General features: G+C 37.3%; 1 protein-coding gene across 10 annotated transcripts in view; it reads right to left on the reverse strand.

The window, feature by feature from the left end:
* Positions 1-12,778, reverse strand: part of Stau2 (staufen double-stranded RNA binding protein 2) — a 326,027-nt gene that overhangs the window by 288,464 nt on the left and 24,785 nt on the right. For 9 of the 10 annotated variants that reach the window (XM_045143113.1, XM_045143112.1, XM_045143108.1 and 6 more), the window contains one exon: positions 12,441-12,505. In XM_045143113.1, coding sequence (XP_044999048.1) covers positions 12,441-12,458 — 18 coding nt within the window. In that variant the 5' untranslated portion in view covers positions 12,459-12,505. Of the gene's footprint in view, positions 1-9,521; positions 9,544-12,440; positions 12,506-12,778 lie in introns of those variants that run through there. The other variant, XM_045143115.1, reaches the window with a different exon arrangement.

Below are 12,778 nucleotides of genomic sequence, written 5' to 3' on the forward strand. Positions count from 1 at the left end.
CTTCAATATTTTTTTCCATTTTAGGTTCGTTGACTCAGAACTATGGTTCAGTCTTAACTAAGATAGAAGACTGTCAATCATTTCTTCTTTCCTCTCCTTCTCCTGGGACTCTGATCTCAGAATCCCTGCTACAAGCCCACACACCTCAGTGATGTACAGCTGTGCGGTGCTTCATTCTCAAAAATCACCTTATAGAGTCAAGCTTGCTTTTTTCTTCTAGTATCTTCTTTACTATTCATCCTGCCTAGGATTTTATTTTTAATTTCAGATATTGCATTCTTAATCTCTAGAAGTTTCATCTGGTTGTATTTTTATACCATCTATGTATTTTCAAGTCATACTTGTATCCTCTCCTTTCTTGAATATTAAGAACATATTAATAACAGCTGCTTGTACAGCTTTGTCTACTAAATAAATTCTTGGTCTGTCTAGTCTGTGTTTCATATGTCTCCTTCATTGCTAGCATTTTAATTTTTTTCTTTGTGGGGGGGTTCGAAGTAGAGTGTCACTCTGGTCCAGGCTGACCTGGAATTAACTATGTAGTCTCAGGGTGGCCTCGAACTCTCGGCAATCCTCCTACCTCTGCCTCCCAAGTGCTGGGATTAAAGGCGTGTGCCACCATGCCCAGCTTAGCATTTTAATTTTTAACAAAGTAAAACTGATATAATGCCACATTAAGATTTTTGAAGTGGGGCGGAGTGATCGCTCAGTAACGGTTAAGGCACCTGCCTACAATGCCTAAAGACACAGGTTCAATTCCCTAGTACCCATGTAACACCAGATGTACAAAGTAGTGTATGTATCTGGAGTGGCTGGAAGCCCTGACACACCCATAATAATAAATATTTGGAAAAAGGTAATTGAAGTGAACAACAGCATGGTAGCATTTAGTAATTCTCAGTACTTAGCTGCTCTACATGCCTTACCCTAAGCCCCGGCCACCACAAATCTTCAGTGTGCCTCTGAATTACCTATTCTGGAAATTTTATAGAAATGGAGTCATACCTGACTTCCTGTGTCTGAGTTATTTCACTTGCCATGTTTCAATACTCATCCACATGGTAACTGGCATCAGTACTCCATTTATTGCATGTGTGTGGGATGTGCGCATATGTATTCACGTGTGTGTAGATGCACATGTTTGTGTATATGCATGTGGAGATCAAAGGTCAATATCAGATCTTTAACAATCATTCTTCACCTTATTCTTTGAGACAGGGTCTCTTGTTGGACCCAGAGCTCACAGTTTGGCAATACTTGTTAGCCAGTGACTGAGCCCCTGGTAGTCTCAGGATCATAGGCACACACAACCATGCCCAACATTTTCTGTGGGCACTAGAGTCAGGTCCTCACTTTACCCACTGATCCATGGCACAAGTGCAGAGCTTCATTTTTATAGCCAAATAATATTGTGTGGAATGTCTTACTACAGTTTGTTTATCCATTTATCCCTGATGGACATTCAGTCTGTTTCCATTATCTGGCTGTTGAAATAGTCTCCCACAAATATGCATATACATATTTTTGTGCATCTATTTTTTTTGTTGTTGTTGTTGTTTTGGGGTAGGATCTCATTCTTCAGGCTGACCTGGAATTTAATATGTAGTCTCAGAGTGGCCTCGAACAAACGGCCATCCTCCTACCTCTGCCTCCCAAGTGCTGGGATTAAAGGTGTGCACCACCACGACCGGCTATTTTTCTTTTCTTTTTTTTTTTTTTTTAAATTTGAGAGCAACAGTTGTGCCAGGGCATTCAACCACTGCAAATGAACTCCAGACACATGGGCTGTGGGAAATCAAACCTGATCCTTTGGCTTTGTAGGAAAGCACTTTAACCACTGAGCCATCTCTCCAACCCCTGTATATCTGCTTTCAATTTTTGGAGTATATACCTAGAATCTAGATGAAAATACATGACAGTTCTATGCTTTAGTTTCAGAAGTTACCCAACTTTTTCTCACAGTGAATGAGTCCTTTAAATTTCCACTATCAACATGAGAGTTACTCTAAATCTTCACCAACATTATATTAGTCTTTTGATTCCAGCTATCACAGTGCATATGAAGTAGTATATCATTTTCCCTTGGATTTCTCTGATAATATGTGAAGTTAGGCATTTCTTCATGGGCATCTTGGCTCCTTATGAATTTTCTTAGAACTCTCTACTAGGTCTTTTGTACACTTTTTAGTTATTGAGTTATAAATTTTAATTTGCAAGAATTTTATTTTAGTAGTATGAGCTGTTTCATTTGTCTTTGAGAAAATTTGGTTTTGTTTTGTTTTGTTTTGTTTTGTTTTGTTTTGTTTTGTTTTGTTTTATAGGCTATCACTCTAGACCATGCTGATCTACATTCTGTAGTCCCACACTGACCTTGAACTCATAGCAATCCTCCTACATCTGCCTCCCAAGTGCTGGGATTAAAGACATGCACCACCATGCCAAACTAAGGCAAATTCTTTTGACGGTGCTCACACTGTCCCTGAAATCCTATTCCAGGGAAACTCCTACAGAATAGCAGGAAATGCAGGTACATAACCACAGCACAGATACATTCTGAGTTAATTTTCTATATAGTGGAGATACAGGCCTAATTATTATCTCCAGTTGTATCAGAATAACTTGTGAGATTATTCTTTCCCTACTGAAGTATTAGCACCCCTGTCAAAAATCAGTTCATTGCAAAGTACACTGGCTCATTTTGAATTCTCAATTTCATTCTATTGGTCTATATATATCTATCCTTATTGTCAAGTGTCATACTGTTTTGATTATTATAGCTTTGTAGTAAATTTTAAAATCAGGGGCTGCAGGGATGGCTTAGCAGTTAAGGCCTTTGTTTGCCTGTAAAGCTAAATGACTCAGGTTCAATTCCACAAGACGCATGTTAGGCAGATGCAGATGCACAAGGGGGTGCAACACATCTGCAGTCCTTTTGCAGTGGCTGGAGGTCCTGACATGCCCATTCATATCTCCCCTTCCTTCCTTCCTTCCTTCCTTCCTTCCTTCCTTCCTTCCTTCCTTCCTTCCTTCCTTCTTTCCTTCCTTCCTTCCTCCCTCCCTCCCTCCCTCTCTCTCTTTCTCTCTCTCATTCTCTCTCCCCTCTTTCATTGTCAAATAAATAAATAAAAATTAAATATTTTTTAGAATATTTTAAAATCAGAAATCATGAGTTTTTCCCAGCTTTCCTCTTTTTAAATATTGTTTGATTATTTGGGCCTATGGAAAGCATATATGCTTTCAAGATCAGGGTTTTTTGTTTTGTTTTGTTTTTACCAAAAAAAAAAAAAAAAAAAAAGTCCACTAGAATTTTGACTGAGATTACAATGAATGTGTAAACAGCTTTAGATAATAACGCTATCTTAATCATATTAATCCTTCCAATTAACAGATACAGTAGGTTCTCCCACTCACCTCTCTCTTCTTTAAGTGCTTTCAATAATATTTATTAAGCCAGGTGTGATGGCACACTCCTTTAATCCCAGCACTCAGGAGGCATAGGTAGGAGGATCTCCACGAGTTCAAGGCCACCCTGAGACCACAGAGTAATTTCTAGGTCAGCCTGAGCTAGAGTGAGACCCTACCTCGAAAAAGCAAAAACAGTAATAGTAATAATAATAATAGTAATTTGTAATAAAAACCTCTAAGGGTATTATTGCATAGGATTTTAATTCAGATTGTTCAATGCTGACATATAGAAACACAACAGTTTTGGTATGTTTAGTTTCTACCTACATTCATGATCAGTTTGCTTATTAGCCTTAGTGGTATTTGATGTGCTTATCTCTCTCCTTAATGTTTGTGAAACAGTCATCTACAAATATAGTTTTATTTCTTCCAAATCTGCATACCTTAAACCAAGCATGGTGTTTCACACCTTTAATCCCAGCACTCAGAAGGCTAAGGCAGGAGGACCACCATGTTCAGAGCTAGTCTAGGCTATAGAATGTGTTCCATGTCAGCCTAGGCTAGAACAAGATTCTGCCTCAAAAGCAGGGGCGGGGGGAGGGTGTCTTTTTTTGCCTTGCATAATTGTTGTCTATGATTTCCTGAACACTTTGAATAAAAATGGTGACATAAGACATGTGAGTTGCATGCAAAATGTCTCCCATAGCTCTTAGGCTTAGATAGTTAATCCCCAGGTCATAAACACTGTTTACTAAAGTTTTAGAACCTTTAGGAAGTACAGCCTTGCTAGAGGAAGTATGTCACTGAGAGCAGGCCTTAAAGTATTACAACCCAGCCTCCCTGCTAACTTTAACTGCTCTACTTCCTTCCTACTCTTTTGACATTGGCTGTCAGCTCCTATCATGCTTTCCTTGCCATTATACGCTTCCCTTTGTCAACTATAAGATGAAAATAAACTCTCCTTCATTAAGATGCTTCTGGTCAGGTATTTTGTCCCAGCAATAAGAACATAACTGATGCAATCAGTATCCTTGTCTTTCACTACTTAGATACCAGGTTTAGATTTTTAAACAAATACCGATTGTTGGATGAATTAAGGCTTTCCTTGTTATTCTTATTCCTAGTCCTGTTGAAAAGACAGGAAGGGGAGGGAAGAAGAAAGAAATAAATAAAGGAAAGAAAGAAGGAAGGAGAAGAAAGAAGAGGGAGAAAAGAAAGGGAAGATAGGAGGAAATGAAGGAAAGAAGGGAGGGATATAAGGAGGAAAGAAGGAAGGAAAGATGAGAAAGGAAGGGAAGAGAGGGAAGGGAAAGTAAAGGAAAAGGAGGAAGGTGGGGAGGAAAGGTTGAAAAGGAGGAAGGGAGGGAGGAAGGGAGGGAAAGAAAGGAAAAAAGAAAGGAGGAAAGGGAAAGAGAGGAAAGGGGGAGAGAGGGGAGGGGAAAGGGAGAGAAGAAGGAATAAACTTTCTTTCTTTTGGCTTAGTTTCAGAAATTTTTTGTGGTGGGGGGAGTTCTTGGTTGATTTTTTATTTGCTTGTTTTGAATGGATCACACAACCACTAAGAACACAGGCTAGCTTGAACTTCCTATGTACTCAGGCTAGCCTCACACTCACCATCCTCCTGCTCTGCATCCTGAATGCTGGGAGTACTGGTATAAGCCATCATACTGCCCCTTTTTCCTTTAAGATCAAATATAATATACCTATTTTCACTTTTTAGTTTAGTTACGTGCATTGTTTGTTTGTTTTTAATATATTGATCAAATAGCCTGTTTTGGGGCCGGATAGATGACTCAGTAGTTAAGGGACTTGCCTGAGAAGACTAAGGACCCAGGTTCAATTCCCCAGCACCCACATAAGCCAGATGCACAAGGTGGCATGCATCTGGAGTTCATTTGTAGTGGCTGGAGGCCCTGGCATACCCGTTCTCTATCTGTGCCTCTCTCAAATAAGTAAAATATTTTTTTTAAATAACCTGCTTTTGATTTCACCAATTCTCTATTTCCCTAGTCTCTATTTCATTTATCTCTAATATTTACAAATCTTTCCTGACCCTTTTATTTATTTATTTATTTATTTATTGAGGCAGAATTTCTAACTAAGATTGATCTGGAACTCACTCTGTAGCCCAGGCTAGCCTCAAACTAGTAGCAATCAACCTCAGCTTCCCAAGTGCTGGGATTATAGGCAGGAGCCACACCTGGCTTAATGTTTCATTTCTTCTCACAACTTCAGAGTTTAATTTACTCCTCTTTTTTTCTTTTTTTCTAGCCTCAAACTAGTAGCAATCAACCTCAGCTTCCCAAGTGCTGGGATTATAGGCAGGAGCCACACCTGGCTTAATGTTTCATTTCTTCTCACAACTTCAGAGTTTAATTTACTCCTCTTTTTCTAGTTTCTTTTCCACATTAAGGTTTAAGGTCAGATTACTCAAAGATTATGCTTTTTAAAGTGCAAATGTTTCTCCTCTAAGCATGACTTTCACTGTATCAAAGAAGTCATATACAATGCTCTTTTTCATACATGAGTATTTTCTAATTCCCCCTGAGATTTCTTCTTTGATCTATTATTTATTTGAGAAGGTGTTAGTTTCTACAATAGTTATCCCTCAGTATCCATGGACAACTGGTTCCAAGATACCTCTAAGGATACCTCAAAATCCAAAGATGCTCAAGTCCTTTATATATATAAAATAGCACAATAGTTGTATATGGTCCATGTACAGCCTTTAATAATAGTCTTTAATGATCTCCAAATTAATCCAAATATAATGTAACTGCTACATATATAGTTATCATATTGTTTACAGAATAACAAAAAAAATGTCTGCACATGTCCAGTGGAGATGAAACTTTTCAAAAGTGTTTTCAATTTATGATTAGTCAAATCCATGGACAATGAACCCACAAATATGGACAATCAGCTGTATGTGTACATTTTCTTCACTGTTTTTGTTACCAGCTTCTAACTTTAATCTGTTATGGTTGAACAATCTTTAGATGATTTCAATTTCTTCAAGTTAACTGAAACTTGCTTTCTTGTGTAACATCCAGTGGAGAATGTCTGATGTATGCTGAAAAAGATTGTACGTTTGGCTATCGCTGGTAATTATAGACATGTCTTTTAGGTCTAGTTGTTTATACAATTATTCAAACTTCTCCTTTCTTTATTAACCTTCTATCTGGAAGTTTTGTCCATTATTAGAAGTGGGGTCAACACTGAATTTCTCAGGGATGACAATAACTAAATCTTACATTGTTGGAATTGTGTTACAACCTCTAGATCATGTTTTGATAATACCCAATTTACCTGGTATCATATGGAATCTTCTGGGACTCTTCTAATGCCCCATGTCTTATAAGCTCTCACTCTAGACTATGAAACATGGCAACTTGGTATAAGTTGTGAAAGTTCTTTTTCTTACTCCTTTCTGGTAGTTACCTTCCCCAGCTTCATTCAGGCCCTGTCAAGTGCCTACATATCAGAACTCAGCCAAAGGCCAGAAGAGAACTCTGCACAAATCTCCAGAATGCCTGCACACTTGGGTGTGCTTTCTTACTTTTAGTGTAGGTTTTCCCACCCCTACCCCCACACACCTTCTAACTACACCTTGGCCTTCTAAAATTCTTATCTATGGTTCCTTATTTCCACGAGACTACCAGTAAACTGCCTCTAGACTCTTCTCTAAGCCAACACAATAGAAGGGCTTTTTCTCATCAGTTTCCCTTCTCTCAGGGATCAAAAGTGGTAAAACTGCCTGTCATCTAATGTCTAAAAAACATTGTTTACATATTTTACATGCTTTATGTGCTCTCCAACTGTTTAAGGAGGAAGGACATATTTTCATTAAGTAACAAATTACCCTGAACTTAGTAGCTTTACGAAACAAGCACTTAGTTTTGTTAGTTTGTGAGGGTCAGAAATGAGGGAGCACCTAAGCTACTAGGTCTGGCTCAATATCAAGAGACTGCAGTCAAGTTATGAGTGCAGCAAGGGTCTAGAGCTGTAAATTTGACCAGGGAAAGAAGATTTGCTTTCAAGAGGGCTCATGTTGGCTAGAGGCCTGGTCCTGGTTGGCTACTATCAGAAGGGCTTGATTTCTTGTAAAGTGGGGCCTCTCCATCAGGCTGCTGACAACATGGCAGCTAACTTCTTTCAGAAGGAGCAACCCAATGAAGATTTCTCCCAAGATAAGGACAGGGTTACAGGGAGAGAGAAGGGTGAGGTAGTGCAAGAAAAAAGAAGCAGCAGTAACAATATAACCCAAGAAGAATATGACCAATATGCAGTATATTCATACAGCAAAGTTCACAATTAATTTTTAAAAATAATCTTCTACCATGTTCTACTAGTCACCATAGACTAACAACAGAATAATGTGCAAAGGAATAACATAAGAGAACACTCAGGTACAGTGATCATTGGGGACTATCTTGGAAAGTGGCTACACATGGAAATAATCCAGTTTGTATTACATCAGCATGCAGGAAAGTAACAGTACACCATATACTTTAACTACCTTAGGTTTACTATTTTTCCTATCCCCTAACTATGGGTCCTATCCTGTAGCTATAAGAAAGATAGCTTGCAAATTCTACTCCACACCCCGAGTTGGAGAAAAATAAAACTAAGAATAAGTTGCAATAATCTTTAAGAGAACAAAGTTCCTCCTGCTTATGGCATGAAAACTAAGAATACTTGAAGCCAGTGCAGCCCCAAGTAGCTTATTTCTCTGATCAATACAACTCAATGATCACCCTAAATGCCTGCCTTCTACCCTCCTTTCCCACCCATCTCCAGAGTCAGGCAGCAATAGCAACATTAGTGTAAAATTAACAGCAGTAGTAGTAAGATGAAGGCCAATCCCAAGCACTTTGCTTCACTAACTCAATAACAACTCACAGCAAAACTGTGAGACAGTCATCATTATTCTTTACTCTAGTCTTTTGTTTCTTGATAATTATAGCCTAGCTTTTCACTACACAGTACAATAACAACTCTTTAACACTTGACACCCTCTTGCCTTGCAGAATTCCACTACTCCTCTGCACTCAGGTTCTGTACACATTAGTAAGGCTGTCAAGTTTCCTCTTAGCTTCTACATTCCCAACACCTACTGTCAAACCTTATTACAAGGAACTACCAGGATACTTAAAGCCCTGTAATCCCCTCTCCTAAACCTACAACAGCCTAATATAGGCTTCTGCAACCTCTTAGGATATCTGACTATAAAATTTTCCTCACCTCAGATCATCCAAAAGAAATGGCCAGATTTCAGTCTCTTGTTTGTTATGACTTTACAGTACATGTACCTTATTAACTTATACTGCTGCAGTTTAATGTTAAAATGACTCTCTGTTCCCTGTGACTGAAATATACCATTACCCTATTTGCTATAGCACCCTTGGAGTTAGTGGGTTCTCATTAGTTATTTGTTGAATAATGAATTTTAAAAGTAATCTTCAAATACTTCAGAAAGCCTGGCATGATGGCACATGCCTTTAATCCCAACACTCAGGAGGCAGAGGGAGGAGGATCACCATGAGTTCAAGGCCACCCTGAGACTACATAGTAAATTCCATATCAGCCTGGACTAGAGTGAAACCCTACCTCAAAAAATCCTCAGAAAAGTCTCAATGATCATAATACAAAGAATGTCCATTATAAATAAAAAGGAAAAGATGACAGGGGACACATATAAGCAAGTCACAAAAGACAAAACAAGAAATGAATTAAGCAAATCATAGAAATGCCACTTTTTGTAGGACAGATAGGCAGAGAATGAAAACCTGTCAGCAATAAAAAATTGGGCACTCTCATAAACTATTAGTATTTTGTATTATTTTTGGCATTCATACATCAAATATCTTTGAAATATATCTATCTTTTGACTATCATTTAATTTCTAGTTATTAGTTACAATAACTGAAAGAGCAAGCATACCTGTAAAAATTCACTGTTACTAAGTACAATATAAAAATCTGTCCAACAATAAGGGCTTGGTTAAGCAAATTGTAGCACTTCCAAACTAAATATTATGATTAGATCACTTCAGAATTTTACTTATTGCATAAACCCAGTTTTTAAAGATAACAAACATTCACACAACAACATACCTGCATAGAAAAAAAATCTCAAGTACACACCTCAAAATGTTAGCAGTGATTATCTCTGTAAAAGAATAGTGGAATTTTTCGTGATTCTTTTCTTTATACTTTATCCATACCTCCTAATTTTCCTACAATATGAGTTGCACATGGATAATGGCAAACATTCTTAACAAGCAAAAGCAAAATATGAAGATGAACTGAAAAGTAGAAAATGCTATATTACAGCATAATATAAAAATCCCAATATCCACAATAATAATCAAGCAGAGTTAATATGAAATAAATTATCAAATAACTTAGTATAATCCAGCATAGTAATACAACTTTGTTTTTAATTGGTTTCTGAAACACACATGGAAGAATCCATTAAGAAAATGTGCAGTTATTTGGGCATTTTAGGAAAAGCCTGTCAAGTTAAAAAAAAAAAAAAAAAACAAACTTAGAATGAACCCTAGAAACAGTCTTGCAAACCAATAGTAAATAATCTCAACTGAGCAGGGTGTGGTGGCACTCGCCTTTAATCCCAGCACTTGGGAGGCAGAGGTAAGAGATCACCATGAGTCTGAGGCCACCCTGAGACTAGTGGAATTTCAGGTCAGCCTAGGCTAGAGCAAGACCCTACCTCAGAAAAACCAACAGTAACAAAAATCTCAATTGTTTGAAGGTAAGGATCAGCTTAAATCCCTTCATTCCTTTTCACTTTAATTGGGTAAACCTTGCTCTCATGAGAAAGTCGTCACCATGAAAGTATTAAAACATAAAAGTCACATTCCTAGTCTACTAATTCAAATTTAAGTTTGACTAAAGAGAAAGTCATTACAGCTTCTACAATTATCAATTATGCTAACTTTCCCCCTGAGATCTAAACATTTTGAGGAATGAAAGGAGTCAATATTAAGAAGGGGTCCTTAACTAAGCACATGCCATTTACAACAAGCTCATTTTGCCCATCTCTAAGTACTATGCATAATTTCTAGCCAAAGCCCCAAGAATTAAGTACAATGCCTGATTCAATGGCTTGTAACGTAGCAAGTTAGCAAATCCTCATTAGTATTGATCCATACACTAATTTCAATGAAATTATCATTAAAATGAGTGATCATTTCTACCATCCATAGAGGAATATGAAACAAATTATTTTATCTGTACCTACTGTGGCAATTAATGGTAGGTCCACTGAAAGTCAGCTAGTGGCATTGTCACATGACACAGCTTAGAAAACAAGTGTCATAAAGCAGGACTGGCACTTCTGACGAGTTCTGGCAGCAGCCATGAGGTGCAGGAAGCACTATACACAATGCACATGTCATTTTCTTTAAACCTATACTAAAAATGTCTTTGATAAAAGCAATTTTTGTTGCACAAGAAAATTTTCTGACATGAGAGAAAATTTTTTAAAAACTGCATATAAAGGTGCTTTTATATGAATGGCATTTGTATAATGCAAGCACTATAAAATACCTAAACTTACAACACAATTATGTGGATATTATGGAAAAAAATAGAAGTCTCTGCCTTAGTGACAACACTAACACTATTCATCTTTTCATGTATAAAATATACAAAAATTCAAACCAAGCACTCTAGGACCTAAGAAGAGAAAACCACCAAAATCACCACCTTCCAAGAGTACACATCCAGTAAGGGAGACGGATCTCAAACAGTCATTCCTGGTATCCTTCAAATGCCAAAGTGTGAACACTCAAGCTCTTTCTATAAAATTCAGTGTCTGTATAGGCTTACACTAACCAACCAGTCAGGATACTTTAAGTCATCTGTAAGTTGATGACAATACCTCATGACATAAATCCTTCATACAGCTCTTTTGTTTAGGGAATGTCTGACAGAATTTAATATTTCCAACCTATGGTTGATTAAATTTACAGATCATCTTACCAAAGGATGCATTAGCCACAGATATGGAAGGATGACTATAATTTCATATTTGACTGTAAGTACAAATATTATAATGCTAATAAATGAAAGGTCAGGGTGCTATATGTGCCTGGCTTGGGATAAAGTAAGCCAAGAACAAAGAGGGGAGAAGGTCCAGGCAGAGGGAGTCTGTGTACAGGTCCTCAAGGTGAAATGACTGCCTAATCTAGGAACAAAAGCATTGTAACTAAGACATTTGGATTATTTCTCGTGCACACCTCAAGTCTGAGAGATGTAAAGACATCCAAGTTAAAAGAACAAATTGGTAAATGCAACAAGAGTCTAGAGCTCTGAAAATAAACCTAGAAAGGTCCAAACTTGGAATTCACTAGCTTAGAGGTGGTATTCAACAGACAGGAACAAAAGATTTCTTCAGCAAGGTGAGTGGGACAATGTATGGAAAACAGAGTACGGACTAGTTTTCAAATCATAGAAAATAAATTTAATTACTTCTCTTTTGATTTGTAAACAAAAAAAAATAAAAAATATTTTATGATAGTATAGCTACAAGATTGTTTGTTCAAGAAGGTAAAATTAAATGTATACAATTCTTGGAGAAATGCCAAGACCTTAGAAAAATTAACTTCTTTCAGTGAGTCTAATATATATTATACAGGTAGTTTATTTAGCTGCATACTTGCTTCTAGCCTGTGTCAATGCCCTGGGGGAAGGGGAGCCTTTTTTCAAATGTATGGATACAACTCTTTTGTAAAATATGTCACTTCCAACAAGTGATACTATAGTATGACATTCTGAACATACCAATAATGCCATCAAGAGAAGAACCTTTGGTTCCGCACATTCAAATGTTATTAGCTTTCAGTACTGTCACTATGTTCTGCAAGCAACCTCCACTGATGCATATATATATATAATAAGTAACTGCTCAACTAAGCACTGGTCAGGTTATGGTTAAAAAGAGTTGAGTTAGTATTCCACAATATATGAACAAAGCACTGTATAAATACGACATGCCTTAACACCACTCACCTGATTTATTTGAAGCATGTTAAAACAAATTGATCACACTGCTGTATCCCTCACGGCTCCAAAAACTGGAAAATGAAAATGAAAAAATAAAGTTAAAATTAGCTGGTAAACCTCAATGATAACCTAACATTTCCAATTCAGACCCAATTAAAATCAAATATAAAATGTAGTTGTGGGGACGACAATGTTCTACATTGACAATGTTCTATACTTGTGCTGTCAAATCCAGTAGCCATATGTCACATGAAATGTGGCTAATTCAGCCAAGAAAGCTAATGTTTCAATCTTCCTGAATGTTTTAACATAAGTAAGCCCATATGACCAGTGTCTACCATTGA

This window comes from Jaculus jaculus, chromosome 2 (assembly GCF_020740685.1).
Source record: "Jaculus jaculus isolate mJacJac1 chromosome 2, mJacJac1.mat.Y.cur, whole genome shotgun sequence".
In the NCBI taxonomy this organism is placed as follows: domain Eukaryota; kingdom Metazoa; phylum Chordata; class Mammalia; order Rodentia; family Dipodidae; genus Jaculus; species Jaculus jaculus.